Source organism: Coffea arabica, chromosome 5e (assembly GCF_036785885.1).
Source record: "Coffea arabica cultivar ET-39 chromosome 5e, Coffea Arabica ET-39 HiFi, whole genome shotgun sequence".
Taxonomy (NCBI): Eukaryota; Viridiplantae; Streptophyta; class Magnoliopsida; order Gentianales; family Rubiaceae; genus Coffea; species Coffea arabica.
The window spans coordinates 42709510-42731780 of NC_092318.1; the positions used below are offsets into that span (position 1 = coordinate 42709510).

Genomic DNA, 22271 nt, shown 5'->3' on the forward strand with positions numbered 1-22271 from the left:
GAAGCAGTATCTCTTACATCCAAGCGCTGGCTTTCCGACTTGAACAGGTCAAACCTACAGCAGAACGGCTCAAGACAGCATTCAGTACACGGACAGGGGTATGGTCATTAGACCAAGTCAATCTCTTGCCATTAACTACTGGAAATGACAAAATCTTCCGACCATTGGTTAGGAAAGTCAACTAATGGCCCATGTCGACTTTTGAGAACGGTACCAGTAGCCGGTAGCCATTATGTGACGCATTGATGGCAAAACACGATTCTGAAAATTTCAAATCGGGAGGAATTGAAACTTCAAAAAAAAAAAAAAAAAGAGGTTAAGGACTGTAAATTCAGTGTTCTAGTCAATCAAAGGCCAAACGTGGAAGTTACCAAAATAATAATACATTGCAATAGGGTAAAAAACGTAAAGATATGCTCTTATGGAATATCAGAGAATAGGAAATTGATTTTAAAATCTGTTGAAAATCGAAGGATTTCAAAATTTAGAAATTATCATATCTCAGATAGTTGGTACAGAAGAACACTAGAACTCTCTCAATCCAAAATTAAAACAAGCTTTTTAAGCACACATAAATCTTGTGATCTGTCAGTATAATGGGTGCTATTGTTGATGAGGTCCGGCATGCATGTGTTGTGCTAGCTTGGGAAAATATTACAAAATATTATGAAACTTAAAATTTTGCATTGAAATGGGGTTTGTCTTTCCGTTGCTTTCGGTAGCTTGAACATTGTACATAGATAGAAATTATATTGGGTTAACCTTTTTGTACATGGTCAGTATAATAATTTTTTTTTACATAAGCAGATTTAGATCACGTTTCATAATATGAATTTAAATTTGAAATTCAAATCATACACATATGACATACATTCAAATTTACCAGTGTAAAAAAATTCAGTACAATATTGGTGCGTAAAAAGTTAATCCATTGTATTATGTGTTTGAGTCTTTCTCTTGTAAAGATTTTCATTCTTGATATCAATAAAAATACACAGTTTCACCTTTAAAAAAAAAAGGAAAAAAAAAACTCTTCTAATGTTGCCTCAACAAGGAACAAGTAACACCTTATTTTCTGTTGCTAGGGAGGGGGGTGGGGCGGGGCCCGGGGGGGAATAGGGCGGTATGTAGTCGAAAGTGGTCAAAATTGCTGCAGTTAGGCCGTGGAAGTAGGCTCAATGAACTTTTGTCCATTCTGGTGCTCTAGGGCTCTCTGAGACGATTCCAACCCTATATTTGAAGCCCAAAAATTGCACCTGTTCCATGTCAATTTGTGCAATTGAACAAGTGAAATCTTGAGATATTTTTACATAATCAAACAAAATATTATTGAGGTATATATTATCTAAAAATTACGGTATATAAAATGATAGATGCTGACAGAAGTGTTGTTGGTGATCTAGACGGGTTTAATCGGGTCATAAATAAGTAAAAAGTATAATTGAATTAATTAATTTATATCTATTTAATAAATGGGTCAACTCATTTATATACATTTAATAAATAGATATGAGTAAGCTCAATTACTTATTTTTTACTCGTTTGAAATTCTATTTGCTTTTTTTTTTTGGATTTTGTTTAATAAGAAATAATGATATCTTATTGTTATTGTGTTGGTACAAAATTCAGATTTATCCACTTAATATTCACCAAAAATTTAGTTTAAATGTGTAATTATTTTTTAAATAGATATGAACGGGTAATGCGAGTTAATCCATTACTCACCAATTAAATAAGTTTAATTGAATCATTCATATAAACTCAATCAAAGTTCATTACATATCCAAATTTATTTATTATTAGGCAAATTAACATAATTGAACTGTAATTGACACATAAAACTAACGGAGACACATTTATGTTTGCTTTTATAGACAAAGCATATATCCTTAGAAATGGGTGTCTCGCACAAAAATTAGAGGCGAACAAAATGGAAAAAGACAAAAGGCATTACTCCATAAAGCGCACAGAAGAAAAAGAAACAAGCAACACAAAAAATGGCGAACGTTACCTGGGGTTTACCAGCTTCTTCCTTTTTTTTTTTTTTTTTTTTTCCTTTTGTGTCTTCAATTTTCACTAACCAATGCAATCCAATCCAAAGACTTCCAACTAAGATGCTTTCTTGCTTTGCTGTCCAAACTCGATTCTACTTTACATAGATTCATATTATCCATTTATATCGAGAGAGGTACGAAGGAAGAGTATAAATAAGAGATTCAGCGGTTGAAACTCCATTCATTATCTAAATTTGTTATATTTGTAAATATAAGTGATTGTAGGTACCAATCACAATCTAAGCAAACCATTTTGCAGGTCCCAATTGGCTTATAATTATAATTAAACGTGAATCTTCCAAGGTACTCCGGTCCATTCTTGAATGCTGTTAAATATTTTGGTTAGAAACGCAAATACACGAAACTCAAACAGCATGATCAACTTTATAGTTGTCAATTTCCAATATTTGTCCCTCAATTGCTCAATGGTGATTTTTTGCATTTGGCAACCGAAATATTGCATTTTCCATGCATATTAGGGATATTTGGAGGTCAAATATCATACCATTTCCCAAATTTCAAGAGCTAGATCAATCCAAAAGACATGAGAGTTTCTTTACCCTTTAATATCAAATGAGCCAAACGACGACGCTCAAATCTCAACACTCATTATACCAAAAACTTTCCATTCTATGATCTGTCACTGAAAATAATGCCATCAAGCAAACTCATACATGGGAACATACTCTAGAATTGGTAATTTACATATTTGAAGAGGAAAAACTATTAATGATAGAAGAGAAATTTTTAATAATTCTCCCAAAGAAAAACGATAAGCAAATATAAAAAAAAAAAAAAAAAAAAAAAAAAACTTAGAGGGAAGCTCAAGTGGAGCTTCACAAATATGTTCTGCAGAAAGAGGTGTGATAAAGGCAAACCATGAAACTAATCCTTTAGAAAAATTAACCAAAATAATCCCTTTGTGCGTGCTAATTGCTAAGCTTTATGGCCTACTGCCCGACCACAAAGGAGAGCATTAGTTGGGATTGGATTTTCGTCTCTCCAAGAATTTGCAGGAGAAAATATTCGAAGGTAGAATTGTTGTCCCAAGTACTGACGAGCCCAGTCTTGAGATCTTACATTCCACATTCCTGCATTGTCCAGAGGCATGTAAACTGCAGTCCAAGATTTGGGATATACCTGCAATATGTGTCATTAGCTGATATTCCAATGTATGATTTGATCTAACATTGGTGTAGTTTAGAAGTCATGTTGTAGATTGATTGATAAGGAAGCTCTAATAAATATGTTTGCCTGTTTACCTGAACAGTGGACCGAGATACCGTGTCTCTAAGGTTGTAAACAAATCTGCTTGCAGGCGTCCACTCCCCTCCGTCCATCCTATTGAATTCCATCAGTATGTTAGATTATGTCAAACTCAATTCCAAGAAGAGTGTTATTATCCACAGATGACAAGAAGATTCATGTCAATTTTTTAGCATTTTAGAGATAAAAGCTATAGTGAAGGTTTTACCCCACAACAAAGAAGTGATGGCCATCAATATGCCAAGACTGAAGAGTGTCTTCAGAATTCTCAAATACAATCTCAGCATAACCGCGGTATTCAGCAGCCATCACGGATGTCTGGAGATAAGCACCACCTCCAGTGGGGTTCTGAGGGATATTGCTCTGGCCGAAGACCCCTGGAATGTTGAAATAGTCAGCTAGTTTAACCGGTGTGTCTGCTGGAATGAAGGAGACACTATTAACGGCATATCTCTGTTTCCCATTGATGATTGGGGCAGAGTTTGCAAGTCTGATTGTACGCGTTGTGTTGATCAATCCATAGTGGTAAGAGCCCTGGGGATTTGGTCTTGGTCCGCTAGCTGTTAAGTTCCGCCTGATGAGAAATATGACATGAATCTTGATATGATTAGGAAGAAGATATTCTGACCTTAATCAGAAGATCTTAGACACCCAAAGCTGTAAAGTGAAGATCTCCTATGAAGAAATGTAGGTTCTCTGAGGAGATAACCTTATTTCATTACCATGGACTAATGCTGTCAACCATCTATTCTATCCAAGAAGCGATCATAAGACTTTTATTTCCACCTTGGTGTCAAGAAACTGTATACATTACCTTGCTCTTTGCTCCTAATAAATTACAAGCTTTTAACCACGTTGCTAATGAATTCATCAACATTTGGTACTAATATAGCCATCACTCTTTTCGAATTCCTCCCTACGTCTTGCCACTAATCCCTCTTTCTTTATGCTGTCTTCTGTATTATGTCAATCTTACAAATTTACGTTGGATAACCAAAAGATCAGAGAACAGCTAGGAATATTCTACATATGGCAGATATCTGTATATTTTACTGTAAGCATTTCATCATTATGATACCAAAATAGTTATATATATATATATATATCCTATTATTGTATCTAGACAAATTGAATTTTAACAGATGTACCTCAGTGATCTGGCCTGATTTAAAGACCAGTTCACCTCAATTGTTGGTCCACCAGGAGGAGGACCAGAAACACTTCTCTGCGAGTTGCTGTACCGAAGGACAGATGTAGCTGTGAGCACTTGGGGTGTGAAACGCGTTGAGGCAGCAATGTAGTAATCTTGTATAGGCTGATCAGCTGTGACCAGCACAGAGTAAGACTGGCCAAGATGAATATCAAGGGAATCATAAGTATTTTGCAATGTATGAGTGCCTTCTACCTCAACTAGAACCATTTTGTGCCCCTGGATTCTGAAGTTTATGGAAGTAGTAAGTCCAACATTGGATATCCTAAACCTGTAGGTCTTCCCTGAATCAAAAGTTTATCAAATTACGGTATTGCAAAATCACCATTCAATAATCGTAACGAAGACTAATCATCGTGATTCAGCTAGTTACCATGTTCCACTGTGAACACATAACCATTAGTACCACGTCCATTGATGAGAAGCCCATTAGGAAAGGGAAGATTATGGCCACTATCCAGAATGGCTTTCAAATCCTTTATGTAAAAAGATCAGAAAGCCATTAAATTAGTCAAAATGTTCAATGCATACAATGAACAGAAAATCAGTATCATCTGATACCATTAATACTCACATTGTGGCTTTGGTTGAACCAATCTCCTGCAAGTATAGTGTAGTCTCCAGCAGGGGGAGCAAAAGGAAGGGGGATTACAGAACGGCTGGCGATTTTGATGCCACCAAATCCTCCTGCAGCCTTGTGGAAAGCAAGGGAGGGAAAGTAGAAGTAGCTACCAATCTGATCCTTGACTTGCAGAGCATAAGTGTAATTCTTGCCTGGTGGAATGGGACAATTTGTGCCCCAGACTCCATCTTGCCATGAATTCCTCCTCTGCTCTAAACCATTCCTAAATAACAAGCACTATCCAGTTAACCATTGAAATCCTCTCTATATTGGGCAAAAATTTCATCACTCTCTAAATATTTGGAAAGTACAAAAGATTTACTGATCAGGGATAAGATATTCTAGGATTAAAGGTGAAACTAAAAGATAAATAGAGTTCACTAACCAAGAAATGAGAAAGGGTTCATCCAGATTGTTGAAGACATTGATTATCAAGTTGTCATTGGTCACTGACTCAATTGCTGGCCCTGGAAACTGCCCATTTATCAGTATACCCTGCCATATACTACCCATTAATCATATGTACATCAACTAATCAATCAAGAATACAAATTTCTTGAGCTTTATTCAAATTGTAAAACTTTCATGATAAGAAGACAGAGAAACCAGAAAGAAGTAAAAACAGGGTACCTGTTGCTTGACACCTAGAGGATAAATATCACCATATGTTACATTCCATGTAAAGAATCTGTATGGATCTTCTGCAATAATGCAGTCCCCTAGTAACAAAACTAGCAGCATCACCAAAGCCACCGCGAACCACCTCCCGGTCTTCATTTCCAGTCTCCAATTCCCTTCCCCAGTTGCCACACTCTTTTTTGTTTCTCTGCACTGCTGACAGAAAAGCACAGTTACCCTTTTTCTTCCCCTTCCTCTCTTCCTTCTTTCCTTTGTTACATTTCCTTCCTTTTGCTTTGCTGCGGGCTTATAATAATGGTTTCTTTAACTTAAAGAGTGTCGGTGATCAAAGATTGAAGCTTAGCAAAGATGCCAAGGTATCTCATTGAAGATGAATCAAGCGTAGTAAATGCATACAAAGAGCTATTTTGGTAGAGTTGTTTTCCAAATGCGACACTTGAATTTGATAGTTGTGTTCACAAAGCCATGTGTCCATTGTTCAGACGTTGTCTCCTTCTTAACTCATTATTGATATCTGTAATGATACACGTTTGCTGTATCTCTGTTCTTAGAAAGTTTTCAGTACAAAACTCTCTTGACAAGTGGAACCAACATTAAAGGCTCAAGGGTTTGATTGCATTTTCTTGTCGAACATGGGTTTTATTGCATGGGAAATAGCTGTATGAGACGCTGTGTAGTTTACAAAATCCCAAACATGAGGTAAACAGCTCGAATTTTAAGAAGCTGCAAGAATATTCACTTTTCAGGAGTGGGTATATCTAAAATTTAGAAATAAAGTCAGGATTAAACTGAGACATTAATTTATATTAGAACACTACCAATGATTTGTATAAACTTCTGTAACTCTCAAAGTCACATCATCTACAATCTTGATATTTTCCTTGTTGTATACCAGATGTAACATTTGCAAAACACTATTTCAAAAAAAAAAAAAACTGCAGCATGACTTGAGACCATTTTTTGACTTGTTTTTGTCAATCCATATGTGTAAAAAAATAGGGCTTAAGAGTAGCCAGTTAACCATGATGATGTGATGGACATTATGGTGTGTACGAGCTGTTCTGCATCTTCAGTCAGTTGCGAGTCATTTAGTGTCCTTCTGGACTTGCTATTCATAGGATACTGGTTATGATGATGACGGGTACATCGGGATTGGCAGTCTTAATTCCGGCTGATGGCACCGCTAACCATTCTTGACTGCATGGAACTCATCAAAGAGATAAAAAAATGGGCAATCCAAGAAGATTGTGTTAAAGGCCACCACGGTAATTTTGGTGGGATTGCAGATCAGGATTTAAATTTTATTTTTCATTAATTATTAATATATGTGATTTATCATTTTAAATTATTTAAATTTATGCAGATATATAGTGCATTTATCTAATTTGATTGTGATTCAGTTTTCATCGATTTTTTTCCTCAAAAATAAATTAGAGTAAAAATAAGTATAAAATAGATAAATATCGATTGTAAAAAAAAAATTGATTGTGTTAGGAATAGAGAAAAAGTGGCCTCGGTAGTGATTTGTTCAGACTGTAGAGACTAGGCTATAGTGACGATTGTATTAAAATAAAGAAAAGATTGTATTAGAATAGGCTATGGTAAAAGTAGTCTAGAGTAAATAAATGCCGATGGTTTAAAATAAAAAAGATTGTATTAGAAATAGGGCAAAGGTGGTGTCGGTAGGGACAAGGGGCACAGACAGTTGCAGGTACAATCGTCTCCAACGGTTTTGGTCATTTTTAATAGTGCGTAACTTTAATTACATACAACGTAATTTTGTTTACACAACGTGTAATTTTAGTATAAAATTTTACGAATTCCACCCACAATGTTGCATAATTTATTATCTGAATCGCATAAAATTTTTTGATCAAATCATGGCCATTAACTGCTCAGACCGTCCTGCCCCATTTCCGTGTCGGTAGTGATTTGTTCAGACTGTCGGAGACTAGTAGATAGAATAAATATCAGGATGAATCGTTTTTGTCTATAATAATAATTATGGACATTTGGCAACTACAGGGAGATGCCAGTTTCTTTCTGCATGCAAAGGCTATGTGATAATAGTGATGGCGATAGTGCCAGTTTGGCAAGATTTGCCATCAAATTGATTAGCGAAGAAAGGAGCAGAAGAATGATGGGATAGATACCCTTTTTTTTCTTTTTGTAAATGTTATGCAAAGCTGATTATGGTATCAATACAAAGGACAAGTGACATTTTGACAAATATTAGAAGATTTGACATTCGTTCAAATAAAAAAGACAAAAAGGAAAAGAAAAAAAAAAGAGTTGCTATTCCCAAAAAGATAAAACCAAAGAAAAGATTTCTAAGAATGAAAAACAATTAGAGATTTTTTTTAAAAAAAAAAATTCTAGTAGGAGAGGATTGGAATTTAAGAAATAGGAGGGATCAAAACATACAACTTTTAAATTTCTGAAATCTCAATTTCAGACATTAGATTAAGGTCTCCTCAACACACAAAAAAAAAAAAGACAACTTTAAGAAAAAGAAAAAAATAAAGGTAAACTGGGTAAAGTATAATTTTGTTTTCCATCATAAGAGAAAACAACATTTAGACTTACCTTGATCAGAATATTCATGACAAGCTAAACAACAAAAGCCTAATTACACATTTTATGTTTCTTTAATTTATTCAATGAACAATTCTTCTTTGATGGGACAATTGTACAAAAGGAAGGGCTACACATGTTCACATGAGAACTTTTTAAGTGGCTTGAGAAGAGATCCAAACTTTAAGGACCAATTGTATACAATTTTTTTAATTTAATTTAAAAGCAAAAGAAAAATGAGATTCTCTTTTGCTTTTCTTAAAGCAACTGTTGCATCTATTATGAATAGTGAGAAGAACTGACCTACATTTTCTCTTCTCTTTTCCTTTTCATGGGCTCTGCTTCATGGGCTCTCTCTTGTTGCCGTAATAATATTTGCTTTTAGTATACAAAGAAGGAGCGAGCGTCCATTGTACATTGATAATGGGTTTCCGAAATTTACAATCAAATTTTCAATGCTGAATTAAAGCCCAAAATCTACCCACCGACGATTTTGTTCCTCTTCTGTTTTTTGTTGGGTTGATTTTTAACCTTTTTTAGTCAGTCAAAAGTTTATTAGGAGGGGAATGATATAATTTGTTCTTCATAAATTATTCAGCTTTTGCTTTTGCAAGTAATGGCATATTTATGTATACATAGAGCTTATGATGGGTCAAATAGTTAGGCCACATTTAGGCCCAATCCATGCTGCTCTAATATTTAGGCCCGATCCAAGATCAATATTGGGTCAGATAATAAGGGCTCAGTAGAAGAGGCTCATTTACAGCAAAGCATAACTAAGCGCACATTGCAAGTACTAAAACGCCCAACACGTCAACCCATGCCACATAAAAACAAGAATTAATTTTTCTTACACTGTCGTCTGTCAGTATTGAATGAATGACAAATATATAAAATTTGAATTTAAAATTCAACTTTTGCATATATATTATATATCTAATAGTAATAGTGTATACACTATCAGTGTATATAAAATTTACTCTAAAAATAATGGTCAAATGGTTAAAGAAAAGTTATTGATTCGATTAGTAAATCCTCCACTTTCTCCTTCTCCAAACCTCCAACTGATAAATAAAATAAAATCAAATAAAAAATCAAATTTCTTTATTTCCTTTTCTTAAAATTTTTTCTTCTTTTATATCTTTTTATTTTGCTCAAAAAGAAGCTTTTTTTTTTTATTTTTCTTGTATGAATAAAATTTCCTAATTTCTTATTCTTTTTTCTTCTTTAAACAAAAAAGAAGAAAAATAAATTTAATTTGCTTTTTCTAAATCTAATATAAATAGAATACCTTGTATATACCTAATGCAAATTTGATCTATATGACAACTCGTTTCATCTTAAAATCTTTAATATCACTATTTGAATATTGTGGGACCACATGCTCAAAATTTCAAATATTAGGCACAAAAGTACAGAGTCAAAAGTTCTGACTAACACCATTTAATTTTGACCATTAGGTGCTCAAAATTCTCATCATTTGTCCTAAATTCCAGCAAAATTCAAGATATTACTGACCAAATTTGCGAAGCCAAAGCTTTTGGAACTACACACGTGCATAGGTCATAAAACAGAGATCAAAATTGCAATTCTCTCTTAACGTTACACTAAATCTTGCAAAATTTTGCCAACCGAACCAATCAAACAAAATTAAATTGGTCCAACCATGTTGTCACTATATTTTGTTTCCATTACGAATAATCGTTCTCTTTCCTCCGTTTCAACATCAGTGGTCCCTATATGCTTATCGGGTATTAAGCACGTCAAAATTCAGGCCATACATAATGGGAGTGGGAGGGACCCTCCTTTAATTTCGATATAATATGCTCTAAATCAAAATGCTATATAATTTTACTTTAGACATGTTCGTCCCCTAAAAGGACCAAATTATTAACACAAATTAAGTAAAGACTCAGATGGATATTGCTGCCAATGTTAAGCAACAAATGCATTTTATACTTGTACATGGTGCCGGCCATGGAGCTTGGTGCTGGTACAAGCTGAAGCCGCTGCTGGAGTCTGCCGGACAAAGGGTCACAGCCATAGATCTATCAGCGGCCGGGATCAATCCAAAAAGGTTAGACGAGCTTTACACACTTGAGGATTACAGCTTGCCATTGCTGGAGCTCATGGCTTCAATTCCTCCTACTGAGAAGGTTGTTCTAGTTGGGCATAGTTATGGTGGCTTTAACTTGGCTCTTGCCATGGAAAATTACCCTGAAAAGATCTCAATTGCTATTTTTGTCACAGCCTCCATGCCTGATCTATTCATCCACCATCTTATCCTGCATAACAGGTATCTAGAAAATGGTTTAATGATTTTTTTTTTGTTGGATGCTTCTACTGTTATAATTTCCTTTTTCTTTCTTGGTTTAATAAAAAAAGTTTGAAGGAATAAGGACAACAAAAAGACTATTCATTTTAGTTGAAGTAATTGAGAATTCGAAACTTAAGGCTATGTAGTGCATATCTTCCAGTCAAGAAACAAGAAATTGCAAAAATTATAGAACATTAATTTCTCAAGTTCCTCCTCATGGTAAACTGGCTAATTGTATATACCTTGTAAGTTGTAAGTCCAGAAATTTCAATTATAACTGTTACATTTTACCTATTGTTAAGATTGATGGGTAACTTCGAATCATATGGCATACGTAGTATTTGACAACCTAAAGAAAATTGCACCTCACTCAATTTTTGAGACAAATGTTTTCATTGCCTCCGTTTGATAACACTGAATTCTGAATTCTGAATTCTGAATACTGAAATAATTAATTTGCTGAATTTTAAGCACTGAAAAGAGATATATGAATGTCTGAATCTTAATGCTGAATCTATTTATACTGTTTGATAAATATTCATAACTTAATGCTTAATAAGCTAAATTGTACAATTTTGCCCTTCTATCTTTTAATCCAAAAAGGAAATAGAACTTATAATTTAATTAACTTAAAATTGTCAGGTATGAAAATGACAATGATTGTAAAGAGCAATGCATTCAATGACAATGTTTCTTTGTGTGGGAAAAGGGTATGGTTTCATTGTTTTGAGAATGGGAAAACAAGCTTTTAATACTGCAAAAGCACGTTCAATTACATTTCTCAATCTTACATGTGCTTGGTTAAAGCGTTCTTCTTTTGATTTTGGACGAGAAGCATTTCGAAAATCAGACAACCCATACCTAATATTTCGATATGGTGTCATAAAGCCACGTGTGTGTGGATAAGCTACATCACATAAATAATATTTATCTGCACAAAAAATATATATATCAAAATATAAATGTTTGTGGATGAAAATTACTGCAAAAAAATACTATTGTTAAAAAAAAATTTTGAATAGAGAATATCAGGTTGTTTTGTTTAATTAGACAAGGATTTTGAATAGGAAATATTAGGTTGTTTAATTAGATAAGGATTTTGAATGTAATTAACAAACATGGATATATTTGGTAGATAAGATAAAGTAGTTGAAGTAAATCTCTTGATTCTTATCAAATTAAGCATTCAGCTACGATTCTTGTGCTGAAAAAAATACATACAAATTCAGCACCACTTAATAAGTTCAGCAGATGAATTTTTATTTATCAAACACCCACAACATCTGAATGTCTGAATGAATTCAGTTTCAGCACTTTTTTATGTTATCAAACAGGCACAAAGTGTAAGTTTTTCTTCTTTTTTCTGGCGTCCGATCACTTAGATATTTAAATTTTGAAAAGGAATTATTGACATTATCACTGGTACTTTTTCACAGCATACTAAATTAATTGATAGTATCTTGATGTATTTTTGTATCCAAACTTTGTCGTGTAAGCTGCAGTATTATTGCAACTCTTTTTTAAGTGATCATGATTTACTGATGTTCTTTTGGAAAAGCTTTCTGCTCAATACCCAGAATATTTGTTGCTGGACACGGAGATTTCATCCTACGGTACCCCAGAAAAACCACGGAAATCCATGCATTTTGGCCCCATATTTTTGTCCACCAAACTTTACCAGCTTTGCTCCGCTGAGGTGTGCCCTCATGTCTTTAATATTCTTGAACCTGTTTGAATTGGTTGTTTTTAATATACTAATTTTTCATACATAATGCTATAGCAACACATTGCAAAAAACACTCCAAAAAATAACTCCAAATACGCCTATCAAAAACACTAGAAAAATAACTCTTATATATACATGTATATATATATATATATAAAGTTAATTTTATATATGCTGATAATGTATATATTATCATCATTAGATGCATGATACATATGTAAAATTTGAATTTTAAAATTAAATTCAGGTTAATTTTCATACATCAAATGGAAATAATATAAATACTGTCGGTGTATACAAAATTAATTTAAAAAAAAAAATCACCACCACACCACACCTCTTGCCACTACCACCCCCACTTCCTCCTTCTCCCACCAACTCCAATTTCCCCCTACCGTTTCTCTCACTACCTTTCACCCATCCCCCCTGCCCTTTCCTCTCTCTTCCAATTCTTCCCTTGCCACCCTCCCCTGGCCCTCCCTTCAGTTCCCTCGCGCCTCTCGCCCTTCCTTCCCACAGACCTAGTCGCATACAATCTAGTCATGTGACCAAATTTGAGAGGAGAGAGAACGAGGGTGCAGGTGAACTAGAGAGAAAATGAGGGTGGCGAGCGAAAAATTAGAGGGAGAGATGACAGAGGGAGTATAGGGGAGGCTAGAGAGGGAGGGGAGATGTTGTTGGGGAAGGAGAAGGAGGGGGTTGCATGGGAAGGTGGTGGAGGGAGGAAGAGGGAGGTAAGGGAAGAAGAGAGGGGATAATTTTTAAAATTCTTTAAAATATCCTTAAGATTCATGTCTTACGTATATTTATGTGAAAGGATTTCTAGCTAGTCCCAGTTACGTGTTTAATCATGTATTTATTTGCTAAATCTAATACGTAATATCCTCCTAATCGTATAGAAAAACCATTAGCATTTGCTAATTTCTTTTGTGATGGCGCATGGCTAACATTTCCCTACTCCGTATTAATCATTTTCTAAAAAAAAAAATTATCAACAACTTTGATTTTTGCTAAGTGAAAAATGATGGATTTGAAAATTGACTTTTAGTGGCTTATTGTTGATATATAATTTAATGTAGGTTGTCTACCCTCAAAACGGTGTTATTCTTCTAACGGGGACAGGGCATTAAATACTTCTTTCTTTTTCCAGGATCGATCATTAATATATGAAGGCTTTTTAGGTGGGTATCTGCATAATCCAATATTTCTTTTGTCAGGATCTTGAATTGGCAAAAATGTTGGCTAGGCCAGCCTCGAATGTCCTAGAAGATTTGGCGAAGGCCAAACCGTTTTCACCCGAAAGATATGGTTCGGTTAAGCGAGCTTATATTGTATGCAAGGAAGATGGAATACGTCCATTAGACTTTCAACGTTGGTTAATTCAAAATATTGGGGTGACAGAAGTAAAGAGATCAAAGATGCAGACCACATGGTAATGTTGTCAAAGCCCCAAGAACTTTGTCAAAATCTTTTAGAGATAGCTAGTAACTACATTTAGTTATGGCGTCTTAATTAATTCATAGAGGGTAATAATGTGTGGGATTCTTCATTTCCCTGAGAGGGAATCTACATCCTCTTTTTTATTTATTGCTACTTTAGGTGGAGAATGATAGTAGAATTTAGGCTAGAATTGGATTATCTGTATTGTTCACTTGATTTTGCATTGGATTTCTTAGGTACATATTGGAATGTTGAAAAACAAACGTGCTTTGAAAATTAGTACACTGTCTAACAATGAGGCCCAATGGGTGCAACTATACATTGATAAGTATTATAATGTGGCCAGCATTAATAAGTCACAGCTTGTAAATTACTAATTTCGAACCTTGTTTAGTAATTCAATTTAATATTTAAATTTAATAGATTGGCCATAATGGTCATAATAAATCCGATATGCATGGTCTTGCCTACCTTAAGTGCAGATTAATGTTCTCTAAGATTTTCGTATTTGATTATGACTATTGGCCCTTTCCCGAATTAGCTGCCATCTATCACGTTCAGCACCTTTGTCCTTTGTGTTTGTCTGACTTGGCGCATAGAAGTGGTCAATGCTCCAAACGGGTTGTCATTTTATACCAGAAAAATGGTTCTAGTTGCCAAAGCACAAATATTAAAACATAACAAAACAAAATTTGATGTAAGCCATTATTTTAAAAAATTTAAAAAATTTTGAATCGGTCAAATTTCAAAACCCAATTTCCTTTACAAGCTATAAGGAATGCATTTTTTTTTTTTTTTTTTTTTTGCAATTGCCAAATTCAGGAGTGCACTCACAAATTGTGACTTGGGGAAGACTTGAATGAATGTATATTTGTGGGGCTAATGTATATTTTTTGGTTGTCCTTTCTGTCATTGTAGTGCACCGTAGACACAGTATTCGAGGCAACTATTAATTCCAGATTGGGTGGCTACTTTGACTGGCATTGCTTGTTCAATGGTGAACTCCTTGAATTTGGGTAGGTGTGCATGAGATAAGAAACACCATATTGGTGCAAAAAAAATATGTACTTAAATGTTCTAACAATTTAATGTGTGAAGTCATGAAACACCTATGTAATGCCACCCCACCACCCCCCCCCCCCCCCCCAATCAAAAAGCAGCATGCCATGTGTATTATTCATTTGCTTTTCTTAGGATTTGAACCGACCAAGCTGACAATTTGCCAAGGTAAAGATCGTCGAGAAAAGGCCATGGTGGTTAAAAAGTTTTTTTATTTATTTTTCAAAGGAAGACTCTAAAAAAAATTGAAAAAGAAAGAACTTGAGATTCGAATTAGAAATCTAATAATTGCTTGACTAATGTCGATTGTTTGTTATGAGTTGCATCTTGAGGATTCTTATTTTGTTTCTACTGAAGGGATAGAAGAAGCCGGCTGCTAAAATAAATGATTAGTTTATTTTCCCTTAGTCATTTTGTCTCCATTGTCGCCCTAAAGGACACAAACGTCCCTTTTCATTTAATATATATATATATATATATAACATCTACCCTCATTAGAAGACGTATGTATAGTTTCAATCAACAAAACCATTGACCAGATTGCTTTTGTAAATCTCCAGTATATAAATTAAATCCAACAAAAACTGACTGCAGACAATCAATAAAATACTAAAAAAAAAATAAAACAAAATTTGGTTCCACTAATTCTACATCCAACTGCATGTGTCAATATTAAAGAAATTTCATTTTAAGACAAGCAATACTCTGATAAATTTTACCTCATTGTTTTATGAACATAAATTATTCGAATAATACTTTTTTTTAGATAGTGTATTATTTGAAATATTATTTGGAATAATTACTGTAGCACTTTTTGTGATGTGATGTATGTGAGATAAAAAGATGGTTGAGAATATAAAAAAGGTGGATTGGAAAATGTGTCTATGATACAAGCGAAATATTATTTGAAATAGTGTTCCGCGAGATATGCGTTCCATTCCAATGTATCGGTCGCTGTCCTCCAATTTCAGCACCACCAGTGGTACCTAAATCAATATATGTTTTTCTGGTTTAGCCAATAACACTTTGATTCAACAATGAAGGTTGATGATCCAGAATTTAGAAGTTTTGAGTTGACGTCTCATAATATAATATTGAGTAGTTAGTCAAACTATGTGTTAGTAGGCTTCTTTTAGATTGTGAGTTGGCGTGTAATATGTTAAAGTTATTACTCATTTATTGTGAGTTCAGGGAAACCTTATCAAAAGAAAATATTAATGTGGTTTAAAATATCACAGGAATCAAAGTCAAGTAAGCCAAAATTCAGGGCATGGCCTGGTGGGTAGCTGGCCTTACAAAGTTTAAAAGCATTATGTTTATCAGCAAGAAAAAAAGAATTGGAAATGACTCGAATTGATAGTTGACTATACCCTTCGCTCCTTAAATATATATCTGCTATTGAGGATACAAAGGAGTGGAGTTTTCCAAAAGAATTCAAGACTAGACACAAATGGATGTTGCCATTAATGTTAAGCAACAGAAGCATTTTGTTCTTGTACATGGTGCATGCCATGGAGCTTGGTGCTGGTACAAGCTCAAGCCCCTGCTGGAGTCTGCTGGACAAAGGGTCACAGCCATAGATCTGTCAGCCTCCGGGATCAATCCAAAAAGGTTAGAAGAGGTTTACACGCTCGAGGATTACAGCTCGCCACTGTTGGAGCTCATAGCTTCAATTCCTCCCAATGAGAAGGTTGTTCTAGTTGGCCATAGTTATGGTGGTATGAACTTGGCTCTTGCCATGGAAAATTACCCTGAAAAGATCTCAGTTGCTATTTTTGTCACGGCCCTTGTGCCTGATATTGTTCGTCCACTATCCTATCCTCTGGAACAGGTACTTAAGACTTTCCTTGTTTTGATAGAATCAACTCGCAAGACTTAATTAATCCTTTCATAGATATAGGGCAAAACTTTTTTTTTTTTTTTTAATTATCTTCTTGCAATCGGTTAGCATTTTTTTTTTTAATTTGAAAGAAATTATTTTCATTATTATTTATATAATTTGGCAACTATTATCCAACTAACGATTTAACTGATGTTCCTTTGGCAAAGTTTTTTGCTGGTGAAACTCCAGAAATGGAACTGGACAGGGAGGTTTCCCCCTATGGTGCCCCAGAAAAGGGGGGAAAATCTTTGCATTTTGGCCCCATATATTTGTCAACCAGACTTTACGAGCTTTGTTCCGTCGAGGTATATATGCCCTTACGTTTTTTGGATGTTAATTCCCTTATGTTTTTTGGAATTGGTTCCTTTTTTTTTTTTTTGGTTTAATAAGACTACTACTAACCGGCAAAACCGTAAGATCAATAAATAAAGTAACTTATTATTGACTTTATTTTGGTTCTTTTTTTTTTTTCCTAACATTAAACGTAGGATAAAAGATTTGAAGTTTGATTTTCATTGACTTATTATTGATCAATTAGTGTAGAATGTCAGCCCAATTGTTTGAAATCTATCTTTTTGCAAACAGCAACACAGCTATTCTACATTTGAATGCTCTTACCAATAAATACATAAACAAACATTTGAATTTTCTTTTGCCAGGATTATGTATGAAATTTCTTATATGGATCTATTGGAATATCTGTCTATAGTTTAGTGTATATATTTTTTCTTGCCAGGATCTTGAATTGGCAAAGTCGTTGGCTAGGCCAACCTTGCTTTTGGTAGATGATTTGGGAAAGGAAAAACCATTTTCAGCTGAGAAATATGGTTCAGTCAAACGAGCTTATATCTTATGCAAGGAAGATAAAACAATTTCTTTAGACATTCAGCGTTCGCAAATTGAAAATATTGGGATGACAGAAGTGAAAGAGATCAAAGATGCAGGCCACATGGTAATGTTGTCGAAGCCCCAAGAACTTTGTCAAAATCTCCTTGAGATAGCTCAGAAGTACACTTAATTGTACCCCTCCTACTTGATTCTTGGACCATAAATTGTGGGACTTTTCTACGTGAGGAAACCATGTTGTGTTGTACCATTTTGAATTTTGTTTTTCCTATGTGTTAAATGTTTCTTCCCTCTTCCTCACTATAATTATAATTTGAAAATCATTCAATGATATTATACCCTTGGCTAGAAATGGATTGTCTGTGCTGTTCACTATATTTTTTTTTTCTTTTTGAAAAGTAAAACTAACTTTAAATTGCATTAATTCAATATAGTTCAATCAAGCAGTTCTTCTAGCAGTAGTGGCTAGATCGCACGCACATACAAAACTTTTAGGTACTCAATATGGTTGCCGTTCACTTGATGTCCATATGGGATTAGTACTCAAAATAGACATGAATACCTAAAAGTTTCGTTAACTTGGGCAGTTGGGTTTTCTCAGGTTGACCATAGATTGCAAAAGTTGAAAACTCAATAATGTGGTTTGCTGAAACATCAGCAATGACGCCCAACGTGCAATGAACCCTGAAAGTGTATATCTTTTTTTGAATCAAAGAAAATATCATAGAAAGATTTTATGAAGTCAATTTTGTCTGAACATGATATTATGTGTGTTAGAGATTACCCTCATTAGAAGACGTATATATAGTTTCAATCAACATAACCATTGACCACATTGCTTTTGTATATCTCCAGTATATAAATTGAATCCCATAAAGAGAGACTGTGGACACTCAGAAAACAAATTAGGCAATCAATAAAATACTCAAAAAAAAAAAAAAGCAAATTTGGTTCCACTAATTTAGCATCCAACTGCATGTGTCAATATTCAAAGAAATATGAGGAATTTTCTTTTTTTTTTCTTTTTTTTATTGACAAGGGAATCCGCAACCGCTATTTTTTTTTTTTTTCTAATGCATACTCTCTGATAGCGACTGCGAGTTCCCTCGTCAACCAAAAAAAAAAGATCCCTCATATCTTATTAGTTGAAAGTATCCCATGAACAACCAAAGAGCCATTGAAGCTAGGCCCTATACTCTTGAGAATTTTTACCTCATTGTTTTAGGCTAATTACTTAGATTATTGATGAAAAAATAATAAATCGGAAGAATGTTGTTCTGACAGGAGGGTAGGTACGAAACTATTGCTGCCAGACTGATTAAGCCCGGTAGCAAAAAAATATTTTTTTAAAAAAATGACTGGCAGCCCAGTGTGTCAGCCCGGCAGCATCTACAAAATGTTAAAAAAAAAATGCTCCGACCCTGAAGCTTTTCAATCTGAATAAGTATGTTCTTTATTTAAATCGTAACTCAATTTTAAATGAATAATCTCCAGTTTGGCACATTATATATCTAGTTAAAAAATTATACTACCAAAAACAATTCTGCATCAAGTTCGCAGCTCTATTGCACCAAAAAAAAAAAAGTTCGCAGCTCGAACACATTCAAACAGAGAAACTAAACTAGCTTGGAATGAATAACTTTGTAGCATAAGAGAGACACTTAAAATAATTACAATAATAATAATTACAATTTTAAACTACAAATAAGTTTCGAAACCACAAAAAAAAAAAGTAGTATTCTTCGGAACTCACATATATGTAGCTGTTCTCTTCCGTCTGATTTCCGTTACCCAACACTGCAATTAACACAATAATTTCAAAGCCAATACAATATTTGTATCTAACCAAATAATTTTTTCCAATCAAATTATTCCAAAATACTTTAAACATCTAAAGAAATATTACTACATACGAAGCTAAATACAGTCAAGTACCAAGCAAAGCAAGTCTATTCAAAACTATGTTAAGCAAAATCTCTAACAAAAAGGACATGTAATACTTATATCTTACATATATAAAGCGTTCAACGCCTCGTGAACAGTGCAGGATGAGCCGGTTATGCCGTGATTTGTCTGGCTTTGAGGGGCCTTTTGGTCCTTTGATGATGGGTGACAGTGGTTTCGTTGTACATTCCCACTTATGTCCAGGTGGCTCTCTTTTAATTTACACGCGTGGTTGGTCGTTGCTGTCCGAAGCGGTTTGTGGGTCCGCATGGCTCTTATTCTCTTTTGCTCGTTCTCGGTCACCAATTTGCTCTCATTGTTTTCTTGCTTGTGTTCTCAGCTGTTCAGCAAATATAACTTGAGAAAGTTTCTTTTGGTTTTGAAGTGCTTTACTGTTCAGCAAACTTAGGCCGTGAGCTCAATCTCTTTTTGGCTCTGATTTTTTTTCTTAGTTTTCTTTCGCAGCTTCGGAAATAACTTGAACAATTTATGCGGTCAGCAGGATCTTTTTTTTTAGCTTTCACTCTTCTTTTTGGTTTTTTTTGGTAGCTTCGGAAATAACTTGAGAAAGTTTCTTTTGGTTTTGAAGTACTTCACTGTTTGATTGGCTTCGCTGGAAATTTTTTTTTGTTGCTGTGGTTCTTTGTATAGTTCATTTTAGGCGTTGTTTGGTTTCCGCTTCAGCTGTGTATAATATGCTTTGAGAATGGGTCGAAATAGAGTATATGGAAGTTTGGAAGAGGCTCGTGCTGAGAAAAATCGAAGGAGCCGCGAGCAACGTGCTGCTGCTCGGCGTGGGACAAAGAATGATGCGCCATTAGGAGTGTGTACATTAGCTGTCACAGCTTTTAATATACATGACCGAAATGCTGTGAATCAGCCAAATATGGGTGTCGTTGAATCTTCATTAGGTTCGGGCTCAGTATTGTCATTTGCAGAGAACAATGCAGAGCACTTTCGAGCTGTATGTCTGTGCTTATTTTGAGCATGTCTCATGCAATATAAATTGTTGTTTAATCTTTTGGAATAAATGTTAAATTATTTATGTTAACAGTGGTTAAGCCTAAGCATGTACTTTGGTAAGACAAACGAGTTTGACTTAGTTAAGCATACTAAACTCACAATCTTTAACTATGCTTTGGTTGTTTTAAAGGAAAATCAAGGAGATGTATCTAGGTCTGCTGGTAATGGTGCTAGCGAGGTTCCAACGACTAATTCAGATGCTGGTGAATCATCTTTGCATAGGCGACGTCGGCGTACAAGACGCTCTGTGACTAATCCATTGACCACAATAATTACAGAGCCTGCAGTATTGCTTAGTGATGCAGAGCAATTTCCAACCGCATGTTTGTGCTTATTTTGAGCATATTTCATGCAATAAGATTGTTGTTTAGACCCCTTGCAATAAATGTTAGACTACTTATATTACCGGTGGTTTTATCTAGGCATGTACTATGGCTAGACTAACCAGTGGGTGAGATATTAGTTTTTGTCTATTACAATTCAGATTGACTGATTCTGCCACACTGAATTCATGGTCCTTAAGTATGCTTTGGCTGGTTTGCAGGAAAATGAACAAAATGTATCTGCGTCTATTGCTGATGGTGCTAACGAGGTTCCATCAACAAATTTAGATGCTGGTGAACCATCATTGCGTAGGCAACGTCGGTCTAGAAAACGAGCTGTGACTGATCCATTAACTACAATAGCTACAGAACCTGCTGTATTGCCTGATGTTCCAAGTTGTCCATATTGTCATGCAAAACAATTTCCTCTCATTTTGGCCGTTCTTGTTTAGAAATGTTCTACTACATCTATCATTTTATCAGGTGATAATTTATCTATTTCCTTTATAAATATATCTTTTTATCCTGTGCTCCTACGCCTTACGACAAAAATTGTAAAACTGGAAAATAATTAACACTCGTATTAAAATTCTCGCGATGCCACTTCTCAAGTGACTCCATCATTTTAACATTCTTTTTGTTTGTATTAAAACCTTTAAATCATAATTAAAATTCTCATTAAATCTATTCATCGATATGTCCATTCCCCATGCACATACAAAAACACTATATCTAACAAATCCTATTGTAGTAAATTAATTACTCCTCTCACACTCCAATTTTCCAGACTAATACCCATTATAGTAAATTAAGAAATCCCAGCTACCTGACGCACAGCGTCAGGGCAAAAAACTAGTATGTATAAAAGAGCGACAAGAATAAAGAGAGAGAAACGGCACCGTCAGACGCCATCTCTTGGGCGAATTACTCAAGCGAATTATTCAAGCCGTTCAAAACGAGTTACTCAAAACACGAGTTTTTTTTTTTTAACTTTTTGCATATGCTGCTGGGCTATGTCAGCCCGGCTGCTAGTCATTTTTTTTTAAATAGAAAAATATATTTTTTTGTTTCGTACTTACTTCCTATCAGAACAACATTCTTCCGATTTATTATTTTTTCACCAATAATCTAAGTAATTAGCCATTGTTTTATGGAAATGAATTATTCGAATAATAGTGTAGTATCACATGGGATCCGCAAGGTGTTGCTTCCATTCCAGTTCATGGGTCGCTGTCTCCAATTTCAGCACTACAAGTGGCACCTAATTATTAATCTGGTTTAGCCAATAACATCTTGATCTAATAATCAAGGTTGGCGACTCAGAACTTAGAAGTTTTGAATTTGTG

General features: G+C 34.6%; 3 protein-coding genes and 1 pseudogene across 4 annotated transcripts; 3 read left to right on the forward strand and 1 right to left on the reverse strand.

Moving 5' to 3' along the window:
* Positions 1-2834: 2834 nt before the first annotated feature.
* LOC140006577 (L-ascorbate oxidase homolog) lies at positions 2835-6329 on the reverse strand. Its single transcript, XM_072048682.1, has 8 exons — positions 5783-6329; positions 5538-5647; positions 5105-5375; positions 4904-5006; positions 4469-4814; positions 3529-3894; positions 3317-3395; positions 2835-3194 (listed from the first exon to the last, which is right to left on the reverse strand). Exons 1-8 carry the CDS (start codon positions 5927-5929, stop codon positions 2991-2993), a joined length of 1626 nt encoding a protein of 541 aa, XP_071904783.1. The 5' UTR covers positions 5930-6329; the 3' UTR covers positions 2835-2990.
* Positions 6330-10197: 3868 nt separating this feature from the next.
* Positions 10198-14127, forward strand: LOC113743523 (polyneuridine-aldehyde esterase-like; annotated as a pseudogene).
* A 2055-nt stretch (positions 14128-16182) lies between these two features.
* Positions 16183-17987, forward strand: LOC113687724 (polyneuridine-aldehyde esterase). Its single transcript, XM_027205264.2, has 3 exons — positions 16183-16738; positions 16957-17094; positions 17526-17987. The coding sequence occupies exons 1-3, from the start codon at positions 16358-16360 to the stop codon at positions 17805-17807; spliced, it is 801 nt and encodes a 266-aa protein (XP_027061065.1). The 5' UTR covers positions 16183-16357; the 3' UTR covers positions 17808-17987.
* Positions 17988-19807: 1820 nt separating this feature from the next.
* On the forward strand, positions 19808-21357 carry LOC140006578 (uncharacterized). 2 transcript variants are annotated; one of them, XM_072048685.1, is made up of 3 exons: positions 19808-20543; positions 20733-20925; positions 21147-21357. In XM_072048685.1, coding segments are annotated over exons 1-3 (453 nt in total). In that variant the 5' UTR covers positions 19808-20285; the 3' UTR covers positions 21149-21357. The 2 variants fall into 2 exon arrangements, with proteins under 2 accessions (XP_071904786.1, XP_071904785.1); XM_072048684.1 differs by lacking the exon at positions 21147-21357 and having other exon boundaries at positions 20733-21007.
* Positions 21358-22271: the final 914 nt, after the last annotated feature.

What these genes read in the sequence shown, in the direction of transcription:
- LOC140006577 (XM_072048682.1), bottom strand. Translation starts at nt 5,929, where the DNA reads ATGAAGACCGGGAGGTGGTTCGCGGTGGCTTTGGTGATGCTGCTAGTT. An exon ending in CTCTAGGTGTCAAGCAACAG is followed by an intron (nt 5,648 to 5,782) that starts GTACCCTGTTTT and finishes AGTATATGGCAG; the next exon opens with GGTATACTGATAAATGGGCA. An exon ending in CATCACTTCTTTGTTGTGGG is followed by an intron (nt 3,396 to 3,528) that starts GTAAAACCTTCA and finishes GGAATTCAATAG; the next exon opens with GATGGACGGAGGGGAGTGGA.
- LOC113687724 (XM_027205264.2), top strand. Translation starts at nt 16,358, where the DNA reads ATGGATGTTGCCATTAATGTTAAGCAACAGAAGCATTTTGTTCTTGTA. An exon ending in TATCCTATCCTCTGGAACAG is followed by an intron (nt 16,739 to 16,956) that starts GTACTTAAGACT and finishes CCTTTGGCAAAG; the next exon opens with TTTTTTGCTGGTGAAACTCC. An exon ending in ACGAGCTTTGTTCCGTCGAG is followed by an intron (nt 17,095 to 17,525) that starts GTATATATGCCC and finishes TTTTCTTGCCAG; the next exon opens with GATCTTGAATTGGCAAAGTC.
- LOC140006578 (XM_072048684.1), top strand. Translation starts at nt 20,286, where the DNA reads ATGGGTCGAAATAGAGTATATGGAAGTTTGGAAGAGGCTCGTGCTGAG. An exon ending in ATGCAGAGCACTTTCGAGCT is followed by an intron (nt 20,544 to 20,732) that starts GTATGTCTGTGC and finishes GTTGTTTTAAAG; the next exon opens with GAAAATCAAGGAGATGTATC.